This window comes from Taudactylus pleione, unplaced genomic scaffold (assembly GCF_031769625.1).
Source record: "Taudactylus pleione unplaced genomic scaffold, aTauple2 ptg000116l, whole genome shotgun sequence".
Lineage (NCBI taxonomy): Eukaryota > Metazoa > Chordata > Amphibia > Anura > Myobatrachidae > Taudactylus > Taudactylus pleione.
In genome coordinates this window covers 21,897,687-21,923,744 of record NW_028284518.1, presented here as the reverse complement: position 1 = coordinate 21,923,744, position 26,058 = coordinate 21,897,687, and the positions used below count along the sequence as shown (strand labels likewise).

The following is a 26,058-nucleotide window of genomic DNA, read 5'->3' as shown; positions in this document are numbered from 1 at the left end:
CTTTTTATTTGAATTGCAACACATGTATTGTCTACTGTTATTGTAACCCTTTTTATTATTACCATGGTGTAACATAGTAATGTACTCCTTTTTGTAAATATATTATTTATTTTATTTCATATATACTCTAGAACATTAGTCTTTGAAAAAGCATTGATAGCTTAGGCTGCCCTATAGCTATTATTGATTTTGCTAGAAGTATTGTGGGACTAATTACCTGAGTGTTCCACCAAATAACAGCCTGGCGCTAATAAACTACAATTGAATAATAGACCACAGCTGCAAACACCTATGGGTCTGTGTAAACCCAATAAAAGATCACCTGCTGATGATCCCAAACAAAGATAATACACTGATGGTATTGCGCTAATTGGATTTGTAATTACAAATAAATACTTAATGTGGCAGAAATGAATTCAAGACACCAAATAAATCTACCATGAATTTAATAAATACACAATAAGCATATCAGTAATGGTATACAAATGACATATAACAATCACCTTAATTACCTTGATTCATACTCTTTGATAAAGCTTCATGTAGTGGAAGCGAAACTAGTTAGAGGATTTTCATCAAGTGACACAGTCGTTTTGCTGACTTTGGATACCCATTTATTTCCACGGAGAGCCATAAGCGCTACACATTGCGGTGACGGTGCCCGCTGGCTGGATTCAAGACGGTGAGAGATAACCAGGCGGTCATGTGTTGACCATATTACAGCCTCAGGATTTCCCCGTCAGAGGATAACCTTGTCCATTGGCCAGGTGGTAGGAGATACCAATAACCGCTACACCTCTTCAGGATATATAGGTGGATTATATGTGTGCTTCGAATTAGCATGGACTCTGTGTTTCCTAAATAACATTGTATTGTTTATACCTTTTGGAAAACATTCCAGCGCCACCCCTTGTCAAAATCAGGAGGTAAAATCAAAGGGATTATTAGGACTCTCATATGTGGACTTTGATCGGGTGAGAACTGTCAGATTAAGATTTTTTTTTTTTTTTTTTTTGTAAACCTGTCACTTATGCAGGTTTCTATTAGGAATCAAGAGGTTCCATGGTAATATATGATAGTCTGTACAGACTTTTACAATATTAAGGTGATTGTTATATGTAATTTGTATACCATTACTGATATGCTTATTGTGTATTTATTAAATTCATGGTAGATTTATTTGGTGTCTTGAATTCATTTCTGCCACGTTAAGTATTTATTTGTAATTACAAATCCAATTAGCGCAACACCATCAGTGTATTACACTAATAACCTGAGGACTAGTTGTGTGCAATTGTAAAGCAAAAAAAATAAAAATCTGGTAACGTATAGGAGCAAATGACAATTGACCCTTTGCTCCCAAACACTGGAAAATTTTCAAAAATGGTCATTCAGGCAAATTGATTAAATTCATTTGATTTAACAAATTTGTCTGAACGATTGTTTTTGCCGATTTTCCGGCATTTGGGAGCAAATGGTCAATTGTCATTTGCTTCTATACGTTACCAGATTTTTGTTCCAACCAGCCAAATGGTTAGAGGGTTGAACAGATAATATTATGTGTATATAAGTGTATGGCCAGATTAACTAAAGAGATTTGGGGACCCGTGGCCCTTTTACCGCAGGTGGTGGTAGACTACTAACTGATTGATATATACTTAGAAGCTTATAGGGGTGTATCGTGTAATCAAGAGAATGATAAAGGGCGGGATGTATCAAGCAACAAAATGTGGTCACCTCCAAAAACTGCTCTTTCTTCTTCAGGGTCCATAGGGCTCCACAGGGAGACAATGGGGTGTAGGTGGTACTTGGAGGATCGGACACCAACAGCAAAGCTTTTTTTCAACCCTGCCCACAGCCTGAAGGCAACATCCGTTTCGTTGGTATCCGGCAGCAGTTGGATCACCATTATAACAGTGGGGCTGCTATAAGCAGCCCAAAATTTATTTTTATTTTCATTTTTTTCATAATAGAGCAAGCAGTGCTGGACAGTCCTCTGGACGTCTGCACTGCTGCTCTATCACCACTCCACGGTGCCGTGACTCCAGATCTCGGCTAGGTTCTCTCGATGGGGCTCCCGTGGGACCTAGCTAGCAGGGCTCCTCAGACCCCAGACTGCATCTATGCGCAGTCTTACTTCTGGTCTCAGGAGACAGACCGGAGGCGCTGATGTGGACACCGGTTTGTCCGGGACTCCACTAGACCACCAGGGTATAATATACTGGAGCAGGGGACAGAATACTAATGTCAGGGACCTGGTGGTTGATGTCAGCATAGGTGAGAAGGCCTTCTCCCTTTGGCCTCTCCCCCAGCTCATTGCACCATTCCACTGTGGTCTTACCGCCCCTGTGCTGCTCCTCACTCACCCTCCGCCCCCTCAGAGACTCACGGCAACCATTTTCTGCATCAGCCTCAAGTCTCCGGGAACACTGAATCTGGTCTCCCTGTATACCTCTCCCAGAAGCCAGGTTATACAGCGCTATTTCCTACCAGCCACTGCGGTCTGTGTAGTTGAACTTAGTGCCCACTGCAGTTATATTGTATCCTCTGCATTGTATGTGACTTGTGCTAGTGCTGCTGTCTGTTCATTTTTTCTACAACTGTCAGCTTCTACCTTTCCCTTTCTTGCATTACCCTGGCATACTGAGGTATAGGGGGTTCATTGTACCTCACACCTACCTATATTTGTGACAACTATCACATACTGTATAGCTGTGTTGCGCACTACACTGTGCCATATTGTACATACTGTATATCTGGGTTGCTCACCGCACTTTGCCAGATTGTGTGCTACAATTATCCTTGCAGCTACAGTATGTCTAGCAAAGGCAAGAATAACAAGCAGCCTGCTGCTCCCACTCTGGTGTCATGCAAGTCCTGTTTAGCAGGCTTAGCTTCAGAGGATCTCATTCAAGATGGTCTATGTGCATCTTGTTATACGGCACATGGCCCCTCAGCCCCTGCATCTTCTCCTCAGGACCCCCCTGGGCTTCTTTTTCACAGGTGTTGGCAAAAATTGTGGACCACCTAGCAGTCCCTGTGGTAGTTCCCCCTATGGGATGCCCACAGCAGGTACTCCCTGTGAATCCTTTGCCCCCCATGGGTAGATGTACTTTCTACCTCAGTGCAGAGTCTGGCAGCTACCTCTACAGCCTTTCAAAAAATGTTGCAAAAGGAGAGACCCTTACCTAGGAAACCTACTAAGCGTGCTGTGTTATCTTCCCAGTCCACCCAGCTATCAGATTCTGAGTTATCATCTCGGGAGGCAGAAGACTCAGACCTCTCTCACTCTGACTCCCTCTCAGGAGAGGAGGAACCCCTCTAAACTGAATATACCTGCACTTGTGAGAGCTGTAAAAGCTATTCTTCAAATAGAAGAAGCAGAACCCACTCCTCGGGCAAAAGAGCCACTATTTAAGCGACAGAAGGTAGTTTTGCCAGAGTTTCCTCACTTAGATCAGCTATCTGATCATATGTGTGAAGCATGGAATATGCCTAGTAAAAAGTTTCAGCTGCCTAAATGCTTGATTTCCATTAACCCTCTTTCAGCTACTGATTGCACTAAATGGGAAGTTCCCCCTGCATTGGATTCCCACGTGACACGTCTAGTTAAGGACGCTACTTTACATATCCACACCGCAACCTCCTTAAAGGAGTCTATGGATAGAAGGATGGAAACTTGCCTGAAGTCTATATACTCTATTATAGGAGCTATTACTCGTCCTGCCAGGGCTACAGCCTGGGTGGCAAAAGCCATTGAGAGTTGGGCAGAGGCACTAGAAGATACATTTCCCTCTGATGCTTCGAGGGAACAGCTGTCTTACATATTTCACATTAGAGATGCAACCTCCTATTTAGGAGAGGCGACTATGGATACTTGTTTCCTAGCTTCCAAGGCATCAGCTACTTCCGTGGTAGCCCCTCATTTTGTTTTCTCTTCGCTCATGGAAAGCAGATTTGGGCTTTGGAATCTCTGCCTTATTCTGGGGAGATCCTGTTTGGCCCAGAATTGGAGAAGATTGTAACTACCTTGGCAGCTTCCAAGATGACATTCTTACCCTCTGCATCTGCTATGAAGCCTAGGATGTCATGTTTTCGTCCCCGGGGAAAAGCTAATGGTCAGGCCTTTCCATGGCAGTAGGCATCCACTAAGGCTACCAAGACGTCCACCTACCAAATCTGAGGACAAGCCTTCAGCCTGATGAGTCGGGCCTCCCCCTGGGGGTTCCCAGGATGGGAGGCTGACTTCTTCAGTTCGTACAGTTCTGGCGTCCGACCACCTTAGATGCCTGGGTAAAAGTGGTCTCCCGCGGATACACCCTCTCATTCCCGAGGCAGCCTCCCAGCAGGTCTTTTGCACAGAACCTCCATCGGACCCAAGCAAAGCCCTGCTCCTCCATTCAGTCTTTACTGCTCTCAGGGGTAATAATTCCGGTCCCCTCATCACAGAGAGGGTAGGGATATTATTCTACCCTTTTCTTGATTCAAAAGTCCAACGGGTCTCATCGGCCTATCCTCAGCCTCAAGTCTCTGAACAAGTTTATCAGGGTGCCCAGGTTTCATATGGAAGCCCGACACTCTATTGTCCTGGCCATGGAGCCTGGGGACTTTATGGTGTCCCTGGACATTCAGGACGCTTACCTACATGTACCTATAGTGCCCTCTCATCAGCATCATCTCCGGTTTGCTGCCTACAACAACATTACCAATTTCAAGCACTGCCTTTTGGGCTTTTGAAAGCTCATCGGGTCTTTACCAAGATCATGGCAGTTATGGCAGCCCATCTTCATTGTCGGGGGATCAGACTCTTCCCATACTTGGACAATCTCTTGCTCTTAGCAAGCTACCCAATTCTTCACCACCATCTACAAGTAACCATTGCCTTTCTACAAACACATGGTTGGCTGATCAACTGGAAAAAGTATTCCCTGACCCCTTCACAAAGAATGGCACATCTGGGAGGCTTCCTGGACTCTCAGGCTCAGACAATCTTCCTGACAGCAGAAAAAATCTCTGCACTACAGAACCGAGTGCACAGAGTACTCCACAGTCACTGAGTGTCAATTTACTCTGCAATGCATGTTGTCCACCTTCGACATGGTGGAGTTTGCTCAGTTTCACTCCAGGCCCCTACAACACTTGATCCTCTCCAGGTGGAATGGGCTGCCTCATCTGCTCAGATCCCAGATGATGGGCCTCTATCTGGACGTTCACTGTCCCTATCCTGGTGGCTACAGATGTCCCACCTATACAAGGGTCACTCCTTTTGGATCCGGACTGGACACTCCTTACTATGGACACAAGCCTCCACGGATGGGGCGCAGTGACCGGCCAGCACTCCTTCCAAGGATGCTGGACTCCAGCCAAGGCAATCTTACCAATCAACGTCCTGGAACTTCGAGCCATTTACAAGGCCCTCACTCTGGCTCAGGATATTCTTCAGGACAAGCCAGTACAAGTACAGTCCAACAACGCCACAGCAGTTGCCTACCTTGAGTGGCACTCAGTCAATCAGCAATGGCAGAAGTGTCCGGCATTCTCACCTGGGCCGAACGCCATCTCCCAGCCATCTCCGCAGTGTTCATCCCGGGGATTCTTAATTGGGATGCAGATTTCCTCAGCCGTCTCGATGCGCATTCAGGGGAGTGGTCTCTCAATCCAGAAGTCTTTCAGCTCCTGGTGGACAAACGAGGCCTACTGGATGTGGACCTCATGGCCTCACGACACAACCACAAGCTTCCAATGTATGGGGCCAGGATTAGGGACCCTGGCGCAGCCTCTGTGGATGCATTATTTGTTAAGTGGACCTTTTGGTGTACCTCTTTCCTCCAGTCAACCTTCTGCCTCGAGTGCTTCGGAAAATTCAAGCAAGAAGGGGGCACGGTCCTGTTGGTAGCTCCGGCTTGGCCCGGACGCCATTGATACTCCGATCTTCAAAGACTCTCCATAGACATTCCTCTCCAACTTCCTCTATGACCAGACCTTTTGTCTCAGGGTCACATTCTGTCAGTGCCGCCGCACAGGGGCGCCGGGTTCTGCTGAAGAAAATCCCCGCCCTCCACCCACCTGCTGCAGGTATTATTTTATGGTCAGGGGAGACTCAGGGAAGGAGAGGGTGGAGGGGAAGCACGGGATGGCGCTGGGTGCAGAGACACCTAGCGCCGCCCTGCCTTGCTACGTTTGGACTTGAGAATCCACGTGACCGCCGTCCTGACCTTTGTAGAACCGGTCAGGGGGATACTGTAATCGTGCCCTGACATGAAGCTTAATTCTAAATAATACACTGCTAACAAATAAAAAAATTGCAGTGTTTATTTCCTTCATACATGCAGTGCTTGCAGCTATGTGCTTTAATACATTCACATAACTCTTTGGTGACTTCTAATACTCATTTATTTATTACCAGTTTTTTATATAGCGTATACATATACTGCAGCACTTTACAGACAATACTTTCTTTGTGTTCCACAGTGAGGAGTGTATTGTCCCATAAAGTATATCAAATCTGAAATCACTGTGAGGAACTTTTGTAGGACTGCAAAATCTCAACTTAAACTTCTAATAACCTTTACATATTCAAAACAATGTCATTTACTTTTAGGAAAAATTCCAGAAGTGCTGCCTGAGGGATCGGTGACTGCAGCTACAGTATTGGTGCTAGTGAATGCTATATATTTTAAAGGGGACTGGGCTGAGAAATTCAACACCATAAATACAAAAGATGCACCATTCAGATTAAACAAGGTAATATTAAAATTTATTTTCAACAAGTCATTATCACCAGTGTTGTTTCTTTTAACACAGTATCGGAAACAATGTGTTATTTATCCTATTTTCTATTTGCCACTGTGAGCAGCAAATTTGCCCTGTGAATAAAACTGCTACTGTATGAGCGGACTACCTGTGGGCGGCCCATCCATCATGGCCGATTTTTAATGTATCTCTCCAGGACAAGTGAGTAAACTGCCTCCATCCATCCCCAATACTTAAAATTCAGGGTCATCACACAACTATTGTGGTTCATTGTCATCTCGGGAACCCAGGGAGACCCTTATTGCCCTGGAGCAATTATCTACCCATAGAGTCTGGCCATCGGTTCTGAAGGCCTGCATGACCGCCAATGTCCTGTTGACGCAAAAACACTAGGGCGGATTGCCTGAACTCATCCCCTATCACAAAAGTAAAGCTAGGTACACACTGGATGATGGGTATCGGGACGATATGTCAGGCTGTGGGGTCGACATATCGTACCGTGGGTACACATTAGAGCGACCACTCGTTTCGTACTTCATTAACATGAATGAGGCCAGGGACGTATCTATAATGGGTGCAGGGTGTGCATAACGACATCACTCCAGTGTGTACCTAGCTTTACCCTGGTGCTGTATACCAGTCGGGAGCAGCACTCATCGACAGGTCCTGTTTGTATGACCGGACTGGGGATTGCCAGGAGTGTGACCTGCGACGTGTCTGGAGGGGGTTTCCCCATCTGGCTTCCATCTAAGAAGTACCTAATTGACCCTGCTGCCTTCTGCCTCTCCTACGAATGTCTATCTCCGCTGCTGGCGGCCAATCCTGCGGTCTACTTGTGACAGCTAGGCTCCTCCTCACGGCTAGGCTAGTGCCTGGAGGATATACCTGGATACTCTGGAGGTTACTTTATTCAAGGTCCCCTGGTGTCCGCTTCTGCCTATTATTGATCCTACCTCTGAGGTTTCATTTAGCTGAGGCATCCCTGCGAACTTGTTTCTTGCTGGGCTGGTTGCTGAGAGCTGGTGCCGTGGAGCTGGCAGGCTGAGAGGCTCCAATACCCTACCTTGCTGCATTGGATACCTTTTGTTGCCAAGGCTGGAGATTGCCCATTCTCTGCCTGATTAATGCCCTTCATGTACTAACATGGTCTGCTTACCCCTTCTGTTCTTTTGACTAACAAACTCTCTCATAATATTTCTGCCTTCTCTATTCATTAGCCCTCCCTACCTGGTGTATTATCCTTACTCCCCTATACCTTCTTTCCTGCTGCATCCCCCAATATCCCCCTAACTATTTTCCCTTGCCTCTTCTTTGACTGGCATTGTGCATATACAGTAATCTGCCTACGGGTTCTGGGCTGTCTGTTTATTGACTTCCTCAAGCAGTGTTCTCTCACTTTCACAGCCTCAAGGACAGTTCTATAAAATCTATCTGCACAGAAGATTGACATGCCCTTATACCCACTCTAAGACTGTTGTGTTCTAATGTTGGCTTTTATTTTACCATTGCCATAATTATTAAGTGAACTGTGTTTCAATATTATTGTTCTTCAAATTTTGAGGTACCTAAGATCCTGAGGGAAAATGTACTAAGCCTTGAAGAGTGATAACGTGGAGAGAGATAAACTTCCTACCAATCAGCTCCTAACTATCATTTTTTTCATATTAAATGTATAGCACAATATTTTTAGGGTCCTATTGTGCACTCAGCTAACAGGCTAATTCCCCTAATATCAACTGTGATTAATTGGCTGGTCTAAAGATTTCATTCACTACTGTTATTTGAGCACTCTGGTAGAGTTCATATGGATAAATATTTAGAGAAATCTACCTCTTCAAATCCAGCTACACCTTCCACTAATACTAGAAAGGGCAATAGATGCTCCATCCTCCCCCACCAATGTTCTCTGGGTCGGAAAATAGCCTCTACTGACAATGCCAAAATGGTTATATCCATGTTGATGCCTCTAATAGATAAGAGATTTGAAGATCTGCAAGTGAGGCTAGATGCCTCTTTAGCTAAAATAGATACTAATACTGCTAGAATTTTCACTCAAGAACAAAGAAGCAGATGACTCGGTTCAGACCCTCCAACGGGCACTATCTATCACAACTCACAGATGGATAATGGATGCTAACCCGTACTTCAGGATTGGCGAGACCCAGTACTGAAGCACGAGTCTAACGTGCTGACGGTATTCACCAGGGACATCCATAAGGAGGTTTGGACTTAGCTGCGTCCGACGGCCCTCAGACTTGCTTCCCTTGTACAGGTACTGGTATTCTCTGGATTAGAGTGGAGTACAATGCAGACGTACCACGAAGATCTTCATTATGAAAGCCTTCGCTAGGTTTGGAGCTGAGTGTAGGCCTTTAAATGGGACAGAGTGAACCACTTTAGAGAACCATGATGGCAGATCGGTGACAAAGTCTATTGAAATATGGGTCCAAGGATGTTCACACACGATATGCAGAGGACCCGAGGGAGAGTGAGATGGAACCTTGTGTTGAGCACAGGTAGAACAGGCTACTACAAAGTCCTTAATATCCTGAATGACCATCGACCACCAATAATCCCTAAGGATTAGCTCCAGAGTTATTTTCTTGTAGCAGTTTTACATGGAGCTCGGGTGCTATGGGTGCCTTCACTGGAGGAATTTAGACCTTGGTGGTTACTCCTTCAAAGCAAACTGGGTTCAGAATGGGCTTGCTTATCCTGTCAAACTTTGTCCCCCTCTACGGAACTGAATGTCCGGGACAATGCGTCCACTTTGATGTTTTTGCTGCCTGTCCGGCACGTGATCATCAGATTGAAGAAGTCGAAGAACAGTGACCATCTGTATTGATGATAGTTTAGACAGTGAGCGAACTTAAGTTAAGTAAGGTTCTTGTGATCGGTGTAAACCATCACAGGGAATTTTTACCCCTCCAACAGATGTTGCCATACCTGCAGGGCCAGCGTGATGGCTAACAATTCTTTATCCTTGATGGTGTAGTTTTTCCTTGGAGCTGAAAACTTGCGGGAAAAGAAACCACAAGAGTACTACTTTCCCTCCTTGTCCTTTCTTTGAAAGCACTGCCCCAACCCTGACTATAGAGGCATCCACCTTTAGAAAGAAAGGTTGGTCACAATCAGGTTGCCTCAGGATGAAAGCTGAGGTGAAACACTGCTTCAAGCAGTCAAATGCCTCCGCTGCCCCAGGAGACCACACCCGGGTGCCTTGGCCCTTCTTGGTAATGAAAGCTGCAACAGATGAATAGTTCCTAATGAACTGCCGGTAAAAGTTACAGAAGCCCAGGAAATAATGTATCACCTTTAACCTTACCGGACAAGTCCAGTTGATAATTGCAGAAAGCTTCTCAGGGTCCATTTGGAGACTAGAGCCCAAAAAGATGTACCCCAGGAATGGCAGCTTCTTTTGTTTGAAGGAGCACTTCTTTAACTTGCAAAGGAGCTGGTGATACCAAAGTCATGACAGTACTTCGCATACGTGCTTCCGTTGACTCACTATGTCCTTAGAGAAGATCAGGATGTCATCGAGATACACCACTATGCACTTGAATAACAGATCTCGAAAAATTTTATTTATGTACTTTTGGAAAACAGCAGGTGCATTGCTTAAACCAAAAGACATGACCAAGTACTCATAATGACCATCCCACATGTCGAAGGCAGTCTTTCACTCATCCCGTTCTCAGATCCTGATTAGGTTATAGGCCCCATGGAGAAATAATTTGGAAAAAACTATTACCCCTTTTATATGGTCAAAGAGTTCCGATATTAGTGGTAGTGGATACCGATCCTTGACGGTGACTACCTCCTGCAGGTGATTTAGACTCCCTGATGAACCCATGGTCAAGGTTCTTCTTGATGTATTCAGATACTGCTCTGGCCTCAGAAAGCGAGAGGGGAAACAATCTTCCACGAGTAGGCATTTTCCCAGGTAGTAAATCTATAGAGCAGTCCGACTCTCGAGCTGGGAGGGTTTCAGTGGCCTTCTGAATACATCCCTGAAGGATCTTATTCCTGGTCCAATTTCTTGGATGATAATATTGATCACTGGGATAACCTCATTATCTTCTGGAAGTCATCAAAACGGTAATAAGAGATCACATTCATCATTATGCCTCCTAAAGTGCAGTGGGAAAATTCTGCTAGATATAACTCCCTACGTTATGCAATGTCTAAAAGCTTTGAACATTACATAGCATCACCCTCTGATTCAATGCTAGACACCTATTTCTGTGATAAAAAGTTGTTAGAATCCTTTCTCACCCCTCAGGCAAAACAATGCTTAGATTATAACTTGCATTCTTATTATAAATGGGGTAATAAGACAGGGAAACTCTAGCCCACAATTTCCAAACTGTGGAATAAATGTTCCTTGATTGTAGCATTGAGAGACATGTCTGTAAACAAAACCTTTCTGATCTTAATAGCCCCATCCTCCTCTTGCTACTCTACAGTACATACTCATTTACTAAACGAGGAAACTCTGCCTACATTAACTCAGGCTCAAAGGGATATTTTGGATGGGGATGCCACTGAGGAGGAACTACGCACAGTTATCACACTTATTGCTGCACAAGGCTCCAGGTCCTGACGGCTACATGGGTTTATTTCAAGATGCTTCAGTGTGAACTTGTACCCACTCTTTTGGAGTTATATAATACCATTTACAGGTCTATGTCTTTTACCAAAGGATTGACCACACTTATTCCGAAGCTGTGGAGAGATCCCATGATGGTAGACTACTATTGGCCAATCACACTTATAAACACAGACTTTCAAATATTCTCAAAAATCTTGGCAAATAGATTGCTACAAATCCTTCCTAATATACGAATGCCCCATCAACGAGGTTTTGTTCGCAGATGACACTCAGTAAAGGCAAATTAAACTGCTGTTGCAGCGACAATAACCTCTGCTCATAACCCTAGAACTATATACATATGCTATTTTGGATTCGCACAAAGCCTTTGACACTGTAGCCTGGCCCCATTTGTTTCAGGTGTTGGAGTGCCAAGATTTTGACCCTAATTTTATTAGACTCATTAAATAGTTCTACTCTGCTCCTACAACATCCTTACTAGGCAATGGCATGAGGGGGTGGACACATCTGATAATGCAACGTGGTACCAGACAGGGCTGCCCGCTCTCACCACTCCTCTTTAATTTATTAATTGACCCATTGTTTAGACTTCTTCAAGCCTCTCCTATATGTAAAGGAATATCCATAGGAGAATTGGATGTGTAATCATCTGCATTTGCAGAGGATGTATTATTGTACATTGCCAACCCAAGAGACTCCCTTGCTCAGATGTTAGATCTCTTAAAGGAACTTGGTAGTGTGTCGGGATTTGCGGTGACATTGACTATATCTGTGGGGATGTATTTGGTGCCTGGGGACACAATCCCATTATAGAGCAGACATATTGCTTTAACTTGGGTGAGATCCCATATTGTTTATCTGGGTATTAAACTCCCCAAACTTCCTTCGGAACTCTATCGTGTAAACATAAAGGAAGCCATCTCTGCCATCTCCTCTGAATTGGAGGGTTAGCATCACTTGTTGCTCTCCAACCTTGGCAGAGCCAACCTAATTATTATGACCACTATCCCACGCCTTTTGTATTAATTACAATCACTACTTCTATTACTCAGAAAGGTGGATGTGGTCAAAATGAATGCTATGTTTAGACATTTTATCTGGAAAGGCAAACGCACATACACGTTGCTAAAATTGCAATAGTCAAAGTCAAATAGGGATATTCATTTCCAGCACCTCCAATCCTATAATTATGCTGCTTTGCTAAGATACTTGTGTGATTGCATGATTGGCTGTCTGATAGTGAAATATATACTAACACCTCATAAAACTATCCTGCCAGAAGGCAGCTTGACAACATTTATCCATACATTTTTTGCTGAGGTTCATGAGATGCTTAAAGATAACCCTTTTCTATTGCTGGGTACACACTGAACAGATATACAGCATCTGCAGTTCGAGTGATCTGCAGTTGATGGTTGTTTGTACACACTGAACAACCATCATCTGTGTTCAGTGTGTAGGAGGGGGTGGGTCCCGCTGGCTGGGGGGAGGGAGGCGTGTCCGCCCCCCTCCCCGCAGCTGCATGTGTTGCCAATATACAGTATCAATCAGAGTGTACCCAGCTTAAGGTCTGCTGGTAACTTATAGGATGTACTTAGGATCTCTAGAAATGCTCATAAATCCTTGTTCTTGCCATTATTAGATATCAGTGAGTTCCAGCATGGGGAAGCTGCCTTTCCCTTCACTGCATATTGGCGGGAGGGAATTAGGGATGTCAGCTGAATGGTAAATTGTACATTCAAGAAACCAATGACATTAAAAATTCCCAATACTTCAGCAATATCCGCTAGTATATTTTCAAAATCAACACTATGTTCGTTCAGTGATCAAATGGTTTTCGGATACAGATTGGTCTAGTAGTCTGGATCTTTTGTGGAGGTCTCCACCGGTTACCAGGAAAGTTATTTCTATGCATTATACAATGTTACGATCAGCCATGGATCACGCCAGCACTAAGTCAAGTATGAGGCATTGGCTGCCATTCCCAACATTGACCTGTGATCTTTTACTTACAGGAAAAGCCTAATTAATTTGTGTCAACTGCTACCCGCACAATATCAAGAAATGTTCTTAAACATATTCCACAGGGCCTATTATTTACCCCATGGATAGTATTTGGCAGGTATGTCAGCCTCTAGTGATTGTTGCTGCTGTCGCACGCCAGACGCAGACCTACTTCATAGCTTTTGAACCTGCCCATTGATACATCGTTTTTGGTTACAAATTAGACATTATTTGATGGAACGCGTAGTACACTGTTTGCCTTTTATGGTGGAATCGGCAATGTTTGGAATTATTCCGGATGGCCAGAGGGTTGCCAGAGGCTGTAGGAAATGAATTTTGGCTATTAGTGCAGCTACCCATAAAACCATTTTACAATCATGGATCATTCCCCAACTACCTTCCCTAACTCTTTTTAAAGGGAAACTAATATATTCCAGATAAAATGGTTGGAAACAACTTTAGATAAAGAGAAATTAGCTTCAAAATGATTTTATTATTGGGAGAGCTGTATATCTACCCTTCCAGTAGATTAGAGACTTTTTCAAAAATACAGAATGGTACAAGACTAGATTGCTGCTCGGAGACCCCCCATATTACTTGATAACCACACACTGCACCTCCTTTGGGCTCTGGGCTACTCCTATCCCTGGCAGAAGGGATCTGCACATTCCTGTTTAAAACATGTACTAAAATTGACTGACTACCCAAAATGTGTCTGCGACATGTAAACAAGGTTTACTCATGTTGTTAATGATTACTAATGCTACTAACTACGAGCAATTGTAGACACAGAATTGTGTGTTTTATATTTATTGTTCAAGTCTGTAATGATATTTGGATGCATGTGATGTGATGCTTTAATAAAAAGATATTTAAAAAAACTGATGTAATTGTTTTATGTACTTTGTTTTAATGTAATCTTGTGATTGAATCTTTGTGTGTATCTGTATAAATCTTATAATAATTTTAAACAATGGTTTTACTGCACAAAAAAACTGGTATGAAATGAATGTGCCAACACTTCTCTACCATAATGTTCTGATATTGCACAAACCAGCATTTAGGGGCCTAGTTATGACCCCTTATGGGTCTGTAACACATTAGTTTCCCCATGTTTTTTGGAATTGGCACATTTATTATTAGGGTCCCAATGAGGATGCCTAATATTCAGCAAATTACGAATACTGATTGAGGAGTAAGAAATACTTCTACTTCAGTAGCAGTGATAACGATTGGTAAGGATTGTGGGGATAGCGGTTTTTCGGAGCAGCTGTCCCTGAAACAGAGCAATACTGATTTGCTCCAGTTGTTAAGTAACCACCACTGTAAATTGCATTTTGGATGCAGTACTTCCCGCCACTTATCGGGTATATAAACAGCATTAATAATACTGGTATTTACCTAGACATGTGATTAAAATCGCAAAGGACAGCTCTTCCAAAAAAAGCTGACCTTTGTGATAATTGGAGTATGGGGTTTATGACCCGGGGTCCTTCTGCACGTGTCATATGACACGTGCACGTGGGGGATGCTGGGAGGGATCCAATTGGACAATGCGAAAAGATGCCCATATGCTTCTATTGGGCAATACCATCTACAGATGACATTGCCCACCAGGTCCAAGCTCCGGAAAGTTGGTACATATGGAAGAGAACACCAGTTTTTGGAATTTTGCCGGGATTTTCCCTTTAGTACATCCCACCCCTTATAATTAATCGGCCCCTTAATCTGAAACAGGAGTTACTCTGAGTACCTACTGTATATAACAAAGCAGAACAAAATGACAGCACAAAAGACATCTTGTTTGTTTTTGGGATGATATATTTGCCTCAGCTGTTTTAATGGATACCCTAAAAATACATATTTCTTTTTGCTTATCTGCCCAGAATGATCAGAAGCCAGTTAAAATGATGTATCAATTGAAAAAGTTTCCCTTCAACTACGTCCCCGAAGCTAATTGTCGTATCCTAGAGCTCCCTTATGATGGACGTGAACTCAGTATGATTATCCTCTTGCCAGACAACATTGCTGATGACACAACTGGATTGGAGAAGGTAAGCGTGTTTTACACTCAGTATTGTTTCCCTTTGAATCAATATTATTATTATTTGGTAATTATTTAGGAAAAACACTAAAGTAATACTTTCACCTGACAGGGATGTACTGTGTTTTATGGAGATCTGTTTATCTCTTTTACAAATAAATGTTATAGACCTTAAGATCTATTTTGCAAATATATATTCTTACCTTAAATACTAAATTATTACAGTATAGCCACAGACAGGGCCGCCATCAGGGGGGGACTGTGGGGACTACTGTACCGGGCCCGGGCACTCCGACAGAGAACGGGGGCCCGGCCAAGTTCAACCACCCGCCTGCCGCTACCGCTGAAGAAATCTAAAAGGGCCTCCTGTCCTACGCCCCAACCCGCCGCTGCTACTGCATCAGCAGCCGATGCATGTATCTGTGAACTGGGAACGCTGGCCTCTGAAGCGCGAGGCCAGCGTTCCCAGTGATGCACTGCGCGGGTGACGTCATGACGTCACCCGTGCAGTGAATCACTGGGAACGCTGGCCTCGCGCTTCAGAGGCCAGCGCTCCCAGTGATGTGAGGAGCAAGCCTGCCCTGCGCATCCGATCGACTCAGAGAGGCAGCGGCGGTGCAACAGCGGGAGCGTGGTAAGTTACTGGGCTGGGGGCCTGCTTATGGAGCAAAACCACAGGGGCACTACTTTAGTCAGCAGTGCATATGGGGCACTATTATAGGGGGTACTGCATAAGGGGCATTACTTTAGTGGGAACTGCATAAGGGGTACTACTTTAGGGGACACTGCATAAGGGGCATTACTTTAGGGGGCACTGCATAAGGGGCATTACTTTAGTGGGCACTGCATAAGGGGTACTACTTTAGGGGGCACTGAATAAGGGGCATTACTTTAGGGGGCACTGCATAAGGGGTATTACTTTAAGGGGCACTGCATAATGGGCACTATTTTAGGGGGCACTGCATAAGGGGCAATACTTTAGTGGACACTGCATAAGGGGCAAAACTTTAGTGGGCATTTCATAGGGGGTACTACTTTAGGGGGCACTGCATACAACCGGCAGCAGCAAACCAGGCACATATGATGCATGTGCAATTGCATATCGATATACAGGGCCATAAGGAGTGGTTTGCGGCCGCACAGGCCGGGATCGCCTGGGGGTGGTACTAGCCGTACCTGCCATTCAGTGCAGTCCGCGCCCTCTTCCGGCTCACAGTTTCTGAACTATATGGGGGGGGGCCCTGCCTATTTTGTCAGAGCCGGGCCCCACAATTTCTGATGGCAGCCCTGGCCACAGAGGCCATAAGAAATTAGCAAAAAGTCAAAATCTACCCACTACAGGTCGGCTACCTGTGCCTCTCCAGCTGCTGTGGAAATACATATCCCAGCATGCCCTGCCACAGTTTTGCTGTTAGGGAATGCTAAAACTGTGGCAGGGCATGCTGGAATGTATAGTTCTACAGTAGCTGGAGTGCTACAGTTGCCTACCCTTAACTCACTAGTTACTTCATTACCCATTTTAACAAGATCACTTGATATCTATAATTTATTATTTGCCATTCAGGTGCATCAATAAAATGTATGAAAAATATTTTTCCCATATAAAATGTAAGTTTGACCTATGTTAGTCCATTTTCACACAGTTTGTTCATTATTGTCCTTGGTTGGTGCTTTAAAATAATTCTGTACCATTTATATTATTTCTTTTACAATAGAATAGCTTTGAAATACTGTCGTTACTTATATTTATTAATGATTCAGAAGAAGTGGAGCGCTAATATAAAACAACAGGGATTCAGCAGTGACTTACTGGCAGCTGGCACAAGGGGATATCTGCCTAGGATTCCCCAAAACAACCAAAACGAAAAAACTCTTGTGTCTGCGCCTGAAATCACTTAGCCATAAAAACAAACCAGAAATGTGACATGAACCATATATTTATTACAAAAACAATAAACCTGTTAGAACTGCAGCTCCTCAGGACATAAACATTTAATAACAATATTGCAATATTGCAATAAACCACTTCTACACATGAGTAAAATATAAATAAAATATAGTCATGTGGTGTAATAAAGTCCCGAACAAGCCAAATATGCGGGTGAACATAAGCGGTCATCAATGGGAGCCCAGTCAACAGGACATTCCACAGGGACACAGTTGGCAGCAATATTCAGCAATATTCAGCCTACCCGTTAAGGGAGTCTCCAGACTCGGGGCTGGCTGCCACAGTGTTGGAGAGTAAAATCCCGTATAAATGGTGAAACCCGTCACCTGCGGACAACAGGGAGCAGGGAGCGGTGATATTAACTCCGACACCCGGGTTCAGCTGGAAGTGGTGAGAGGTGGTGTCAGCGGTAGATGCTGCAGGGTTATAGGTGGAAGCCGCGAAGTCCGCAGAGGTCTGTGACTGAGATGCACACTTCAGTGTGTTCAATCTCCCACAGGCAGCAATCAGAGGTCCGTCTAGGTATGTAGCAGCAGTTCAGAATAAAAGGTCAGCACCTTGACGCGTTTCTCCTCATTGACTGAGGTTCTTTCAAAAGGCAGACACCACCTCTCACCACTTCCAGCTAAACCCGGGTGTCGGAGTTAATATCACCGCTCCCTGCTCCCTGTTTTCCGCAGGGATTATACAGGATTTTACTCTCCAACACTGTGGCAGCCAGCCCCGAGCCTGGAGACTCCCTTAACGGGTAGGATGAATATTGCTGAATATTGCTGCCGACTGTGTCCCTGTGGAATGTCCTGTTGACCGGGCTCCCATTGATGACCGCTTATGTTCACCCGCATATTTGGCTTATTTGGGACTTTATTATACCAGCGGTGAGTGGCCTCTCTTATTTAAGGAGACAAGGATAATTCCCTTAAAAGGAAGAGTTATTTACTACATATATTGCATTACTATACCAAGCCACCAGTATCCCGAGCAACTTTGTCATCCACTAAGGGAACCTTATTAATTTCATTAGTCTTTTCAGCTATTTGACTATATTTTATTTTATATTTTACTCATGTGTAGAAGTGGTTTATTGCAATATTGCAATATTGTTATTAAATTTTTATGTCCTGAGGAGCTGCACTTATATTTATTAATTGTTAATCACCTTTGCTACTGTATTCTGTAGATGTTTTTCATGGTCTTATGCTAAGGCCATTTTATGAATTTTCTACTTATCCAGGAAAATACACTTTTCAAATTTTTATTAATTTTGATTCATTCAGGTGAAAAGCCCTTTATTATCGCCACAATTCAAAGTGATCATTTTCGAATGAAAAATGCAATTAACAATACAGGTTGAGTGTTCCATATCCAAATATTCCGAAATACGGAATATTTTTGGTATGACTCAGATAAAGAAATCTTCGCTTTCTGTTGGTTCAATGTAGACAAACTTTGTTTAATGCACAGAATTATTAAAAATATTGTATAAAATTACCTTCAGGCTGTGTGTATAAGGTGTATATGAAACATAAATGAATTTCATTTCTGTACACAAACTTTGTTTGAGCCACAAAATTATTGAACATATTGTATAAAATTACCTGCAGGCTGTGTGTATAAGGTGTATATAATACATACTGTAAATGCTTTATGTGTATATATTGGGGTCTCATTCCCAAGATATTTCATTATGGTATGCAAATATTCTAAAACACGGAATATTCCGTTATCCAAAATACCCCTGGCCCCAAGCATTTTGGATATGGGAGACTCAACCTGTAGATCTCTAATCACAATCTGGTAGGTATGTTACAATAATTTAGGAGAATTTCTTAAATAATGGATGAGTCATGGGAACACATGTACAAAAGGCAGTATATTGGCATGATATAACAAAGTACCTGAGAAAGTAAAATAGCCATAGCTCCCAACTTTTGGCCAGCATGATGAGGGACATTTGTGTGTACCAGAGACGTGTGTCCAAAAAGGGGTGTGTGGCCTTGTGACAAGGTTGTGGCCTCACAAAACAAACGGGTGTGGCCTCATGTTTTACCCATGAGCCATGCACCCCGATTTAGTCACTCCCGGAGTGCTGGGCATACCCCCAGTCCCTCTCTCCCAGCATCTATTTACCTCTCTCCCAACATCCTCCCTACCACAGGACAGTGTGGCTGGTGGGTGGGACAGGGTCCAAAAAGCAGGACCTGGCCACCAAAATCTGGACGGGTGGAAAGTATAAAATAGCTATAGGATGTTCAGATCTGTGTCTGCGATGACGATTGCAGTGCTCTCTAAGCCACAGCTTGATTTACTGCAGTCGTTTAGGGACCGGGAGGTGAAGGCCAGCATTACAGAAAACGGGGACGTATTTGCACCTTTTTCCGGGTATGCAGAGGGCAGTGGCTGCGTCCTTGGATGCAGCTTCTCTGGCCCCAGAAGTGTGAAGTGCACAACATCCTGAGTAACATGAGGGTTAGTCAGATGGCATGATCAGAAAAGCAGGCAGTGGGGGCCTTTCTACTGCAGACGCCTCCTGTTGCTTTTACACATATTCACACAGCAGCTACATCCAAGACGCAGCTGCTGTGTGAACTGCGTACAACTCTGAATTAGGCCCTTTGCCTTTAATCATCCACGTTAAGCAGTTTTCTAAATTCTGAATTTAAGATTGATAGTATTTAATTTTCAAATACTTCTGTTTAACTCCAGCTTGAAAAGGAACTGACCTTAGAAAAACTCCAAGAATGGACAGGACCGAGAAATATGCATCCAATCGATGTCCATGTGCACCTGCCCAAATTCAAGCTAGAAGACGGTTATAAGCTGAAATCAGCATTATCTACTATGGGAATGGTGGATATCTTTAATGAGGGTCAGGCAGACCTGTCAGGGATGTCAGGATCCCGCAATCTTTCCTTATCTGAAGTCATCCACAAATCTTTTGTGGAGGTGAATGAAGAAGGCACGGAGGCGGCGGCTGTCACTGCTGGCATTGCAGTGTGTATGTGCCTGCAACGGGAAGAGGAATTCATCGCTAACCATCCCTTTCTCTTCTTCATTCGTCACAATACAACCAATAACATACTTTTCTTTGGCAGATATTCCTCTCCATAGAAGGGTAAAACATGTGATAATACAACCTATGTCTGCTATGTTTGTCTTCTCATAGATAAAAAGCAATTCTTAAAATAAAGTGATGTGTTCTAGACGCAAAGTTGCACTTATGTTCATTGTTGAAAACAAAGTCATATATCATGTATTATCAGTAATGATAAAAGTGTTATGTAACTATAGTATTAGTCAACTTGTTACGATGACTACATTGATCCAAAAGGAAAATAATTAAAAGGGTTTGGAATGGTAAGTGTGGGATGATGATGTAGTACATATGTTGGGCAAAGTCTATATTTGCTGTTCTTCACCTTCCTTGTCATTAGCAAGTTTAACTAGACGCATCTTTTTTTTTTTTACCTAATCTTACAGTCGAAATATGAATAATTTATCCTTAGAAATTTTAGTTCCTGTAAATCCTACAATTTCCAATATCAGTGCTGCCCTATTGGTAGCCGATGTGCTGGATAAACTAAACCCCACCAGGCACATTGCCTGTTTTTGGAATTACTGTCTCTGTTATGACAGCATACAGGCATGGACTAACACAGGGGGGTGATGGAGGTGCATCTCCAGCCCCCTTTCAGAAATAGGCCCATGAGACTACTTCTACAAAAGAGCATTTTAACCATGAACTGCATATTACTGGTAGAGTAGCTTCTGCATGTGCAGAGCAAAAATTGAAGTGAGAACGCAGATAACACTGTATCTGGTTATGGTTAATTTTCTTTCTTTACTCGAAATGTTTATTGACACACAAGACATGGTGGAAGGCATACTTACTGTATATTAGGAAAGTACATGCATAAACCAATCTGAGAGCAGCATGAGATGCCTTAGCATGTGACCAATTTTGAATGAGGGGAAAGGAGTTAAACAACGGGAGGAAAGAGGGCGTGGTAAACCATATTAAGTAAAATGAGAGGTAAGAGTAAAAAACGAGGGTAAAGGTTAATCAGACTGTCAGCTCTATAGAAAAACTGTAGGATCATGAAAATGAATTGCAAAACTTGTGGAATGATGTCCATGGGCCCATGTTTAATAGTATGAGCTGGAAAATATTTTAATAATACTGGTCATGTATTCATTATGGTGGATACATCATATCTGTCATGCACTAGGGCAGAGGTTCCCAAACTTTTTGAATCACGGCGCCCTAATGTATCAGCATTGTTTTTTCACGGCACCCCTCAACCAAAAGTATGTTATTGAGAAATGCAGAAAAAAAATGTAGTAATGTAGTAAAGTGAAGTAAATTGTGCTGACCTGTCATCCTCAGGTTCAGTTATGTGGAGATGGACAGGTTTGCGCTTCTGTTTGTCCACATATTTACATTACAAGAATTTGATTTGGTGCTGGACCACCAACCTAAGGCACACCTGCAAGTGTCCCAAGGCACCCCAGGGTGCCACGGCGCACAGTTTGGGAAACACTGCACTAGGGGTTTGTTGATTTGGGTCAGGGCCTCTTGGGCTATCTGTATGTGCTGGAATGTGAGTGAAGCTGGATGGCCTAAAAATGCTATTCCTCATGCAGCCACTAGTGGTAGCAGAAGAATGATGCTGTAGAATGGGTAGGACAGATATAGAAAACAAACACAGACTAACAGAATAACTTATGGCTTCAGGAGTATGTAGGATATCTTGGAGCAGACTGCAAATACACTGAAACTGGGTGTCGGGAGCACAACTGAAGCAGGTAACACTGTAACTGGATGCTGGCAGCACAATTGAAGCAGGCTACAGAAAACACTGGAACTGAGTGCTGGAGCATGAGTGAAGTAGGCTGCTAGAATACACTGGAACTGGATTGGGGCAAAAATGACAACAGTGGGGGGACAACTTCAAAAACTAGCAAAATAAGCTTCTGGGGGTGCTCTAAGAAGGGGCCAAGTGTGTTTGGGATTGCAGGTGCTTGTATGACGGAGGAATTTCACTTTTTAAAAACTTCACTTTAGAGACATTAAAATATGCTAGTACCCATTTTCAAGCACCCCAAATTTGATGGGACTACATATTTTCTTATTTTAATACTGCCTAAAGCCATTCTTCACCACTTTTGCAAGGACGCTAGTAACAAGGATTTAAAACCACTTCAGTACCCCAATTAGTTTTATTATGGCTATTGGAACACTTCTACATTGATCCCCAATGTTAGTGCATCTTTTTTTGGGGAGTAAGGCTAATTTCCCCAAGTCTGACAGTACTTTCCGCCTGTTCTGCATGCGCCGCTTGCTGTTTTTGCTTGTTTTGGAATTGAATACGGCGGAAATGGGGACGTGCACGATAAGCTTTTGTGTCCAAAACACGCGATGTAGGCGAAAAGTCGGGCAGGCAGAACTTTTTTGCGGATGCAAAACTTATTGAATACGGCCCTATGTATTGTACTTCCGTTTGTAATTAAAACATACATTTGTAAGTCTATTTTCATATATGCTTCAAAAACCATCTTTGAAGAAGCTATTAGATCACTAAGGTTACGCTATTTATTGCTAGAAGCAGGGGGTGACCAACTGAGTGCAAGTTTGTATCGCCTAATCTGCGCAATTGTGAAAGTGTTAGTGGACCTGTGATCCCTTTGTGTATTTACCATGTGTGGTGGCATGACACCCCCCCCCCCCCCAAAAAAAAAGGGATGTGGGTTGGAGAAAGGACAAGAGGGAGAAAACTGAATCGCAATCTACATGTAGTCAAATACCTGTAAGAAATAGATTTTCACCTTTGAGAAGCTATTGATGCTGCTGAAATATAACGAAGGTATTAATATTCCCATAGACGATGGAATTACACCCTTTGAAACAAAATCTATTTTTTATCCTACTTTTGCTAAGGGTCATTTTTTTGGAAACCTTTTGTTCCCTAGTACATGGTGATATACAGAAAACAGACAGTAAAAATATTAGTCTAATTTGACACAAATAAAGACTTGCTCTTAAAAGTCTGAATTCCATATCCAGTTTGGTAATTAATCCTGCCAAAAAAGATGAAGGTGTAGTGGTGTTGGGTAAGATTTTTCTATGAAACAGAGTTATATAAACAGTTGGAGGCAGGACCATATACCACAAATTAAGGATGGATTCTATCAGTGGTACAGTATTTAAAAAACAGTTAGAGGAGCTCATTCAAAAATATGCAAAGTTGGGGGTATTAAAAAAAAAAAAAAGGGAGAAGAAATTTTTGTTTAAACTTGGAACCGACAATTCCAGTACAATATACCCTCCCAAGATCCATAAGTATCCCCTTTACCCCCCTGGGAGACCAATACTCTCAGGAGTGAATTCAATAACTGCAAAATTTTCTGAATTCATAGCTTTTTATTTGCAACCTCTGGTTTTTCAGGATAAGTCTCATTTAAAAGATACAAAGAATGTTTTGAGTTTTTTTTAACACAGTTCAATGGGAAGAAGGTTTCTTTATGGTCACGGCGGTTGTCTGGTCATTATATACCATCATCGAACATTAGGCCAGCATCTGAGCAGTCACCAAATGTTTAACTCTAAGTAACATATAAACTAAACTACAAGAATTCCTTATAGAGGGGATACGATTCGTTCTATGCAATCATTTATATTATGTTCAAAGAGGATTTTTATCTACAAAAGGTTAGTACGGTGATGGGCACCAAGTAAGCTCCGAGTTAAGCCAACATTTTCATGGGACAGTGGGAACTTAATAACATTTGGAATGAGTGGTGGCTCCAGAGGTGGGGCTGCAGCGCAGTCAAAAAATCAAATAGGGGAACCACACCAACTGCCATTTCCAATGCTGCCAAACATAGATAACTGGGACTTACTGGCAGTTGGTGTGGCTCCCCTATTTGAACTTTGGTCTGCACTGCAGCCCCACCCCTGGAGCCGCCACTGTTTGGAACCACAACTCCTTCAGAGCGAACTTGGTGTCCTGGAAGATATATATTGATATATTTTTTGATTTTTGGGAGCGGAGGCCGCTAACTTTTGGATGATTTGAGTAGGCTTGTAAACAATAACTCCCTCAATATTGAACTAACCTAACTGTACCATCAATTTTCCTGATATTAGCATATATATGGAAGATGGCAAAGTATGTACATAGAACTTCTCCATACCCACAGACTCTCAGACATATATTCAGGCTAACAGTTGACACCAAAAAAATTGGTTGAATTTTATCCCAGGTGGACAACTAAAAAGGTTAAAACATAACTTTACCGATAATAATAATTACCAACAACAAGCTATGGAAATGCAAGCTAAATTAATTTCATGTGGGTACAATTCAGATCTGGTTGACTTGGAGGTTCAGAAGGTAGCAAATATTAATAGAGAAACGTTAATAGAGACCACTAATAAGGAGAGAAAGGAAGTACAGGATACAACAAAATTTGAGTGGGCCTTTGTTACAAATTTTGTTCAGCATAAACTCATGAAAATGATTTACAAAAACAATTGGCAGTCTTTAAAAAGGACACAAAGACACAATTATTGGGAGACTATTGCCATAAAAAACAAAATGTGTCTATAGAAAGGCCCCATATTTGAGGAACAATCTGGTGAGAAGTGCTTTACCTATGCCTAAATAGTTGGCCAATATTACATCAAAAAGTTTCTAGTGTTGTGGGTCCTGTGTAGGATGTAGAAATCGCACGTCATAAAAGATATTATGACTTGCAATACTAAAAATGTTATATACGCAAATTAATGCACCTGCAACCTGTTTACATTGTACAAACTTCTAGACCATTGAAGGTGCATGTGGGAGAGCTTCTGGATTTGACAGCCATGCCCTTTGTAGCCACTATAAAACCTATCTACCTATAATTGTTGAACTACAGATGTAAAGAAGTTTTAAGGCATTCAGCTGGTTAAGGGCAATTGGTGTCAAAGAGACTCATTAGTTAGGATTTAGCAGATGACTATAGTTGAGGTGATGTGCCCACACTATCAAATTCCATTTCTTCTACAAAAGCAATTCCTTAGCTGTACAGGGAGGATAAAGTAATTCCCTAGAATATACTGTGTGTTACATAAGCCTGGCACTCATCTTTCTTGGTTTTACCTTGGCCCAGACCAGAGTAGTATCTTTCCTGCTTGTGTATTTACTGGTCTTCTATCATGCCTGACCTGAATTTCATCGTTAGTCACCTGACTTGAGGACTTTGTCTGGCTCTTAAGTCTCACTCCAAACATTTCCTAATGGTTTTTTTTTTAACAACACAGAAAAACAGTTGTTGTTGGTGATTGTCACCACTACATGTCTATGTGTATATAGCAAAGAGAGAGCATAAGGAGTTAGTTAATACTTTGAATTAAACATTTAAGCTTGCAGGCCAAATTCATGGCTCCCTCATTTTTGCAAGTCTTACACTGTTAATGCATACCTCCTAACATATGGGAGTTAGAACCTAATGTGCCCAAAAAGGGGGCAAGACCTCATGGGAAGGGGGCTTGACCTCATTGTCTTAAGGTGGATGATTGGCTGCCCCCAGGCCCTCCCCACACTGTAAAGATGCAGCATCTACTCATCCGCTGCTCAGCAGTGTGAGAGTGCTCCCCTAACTCACTCCTCCCCCTCACTATGGCTCATATGTGGGACAGTCCCTGAAAAGCAG

At 42.9% G+C, this 26,058-nt stretch overlaps 1 protein-coding gene across 2 annotated transcripts in view; it reads left to right on the top strand.

The window, feature by feature from the left end:
- The window catches only part of SERPINB1 (serpin family B member 1), a 66,345-nt gene extending 45,779 nt beyond the window's left edge, over nucleotides 1-20,566 (top strand). For both annotated transcript variants that reach the window (XM_088471801.1, XM_088471800.1), the window contains 3 exons: nucleotides 6,602-6,744; nucleotides 15,256-15,423; nucleotides 20,068-20,566. In XM_088471801.1, coding sequence (XP_088327927.1) covers nucleotides 6,602-6,744; nucleotides 15,256-15,423; nucleotides 20,068-20,472 — 716 coding nt within the window. In that variant the 3' untranslated portion in view covers nucleotides 20,473-20,566. The remainder of the gene's footprint in view (nucleotides 1-6,601; nucleotides 6,745-15,255; nucleotides 15,424-20,067) is intronic.
- The last annotated feature ends 5,492 nt before the right edge of the window (nucleotides 20,567-26,058 follow it).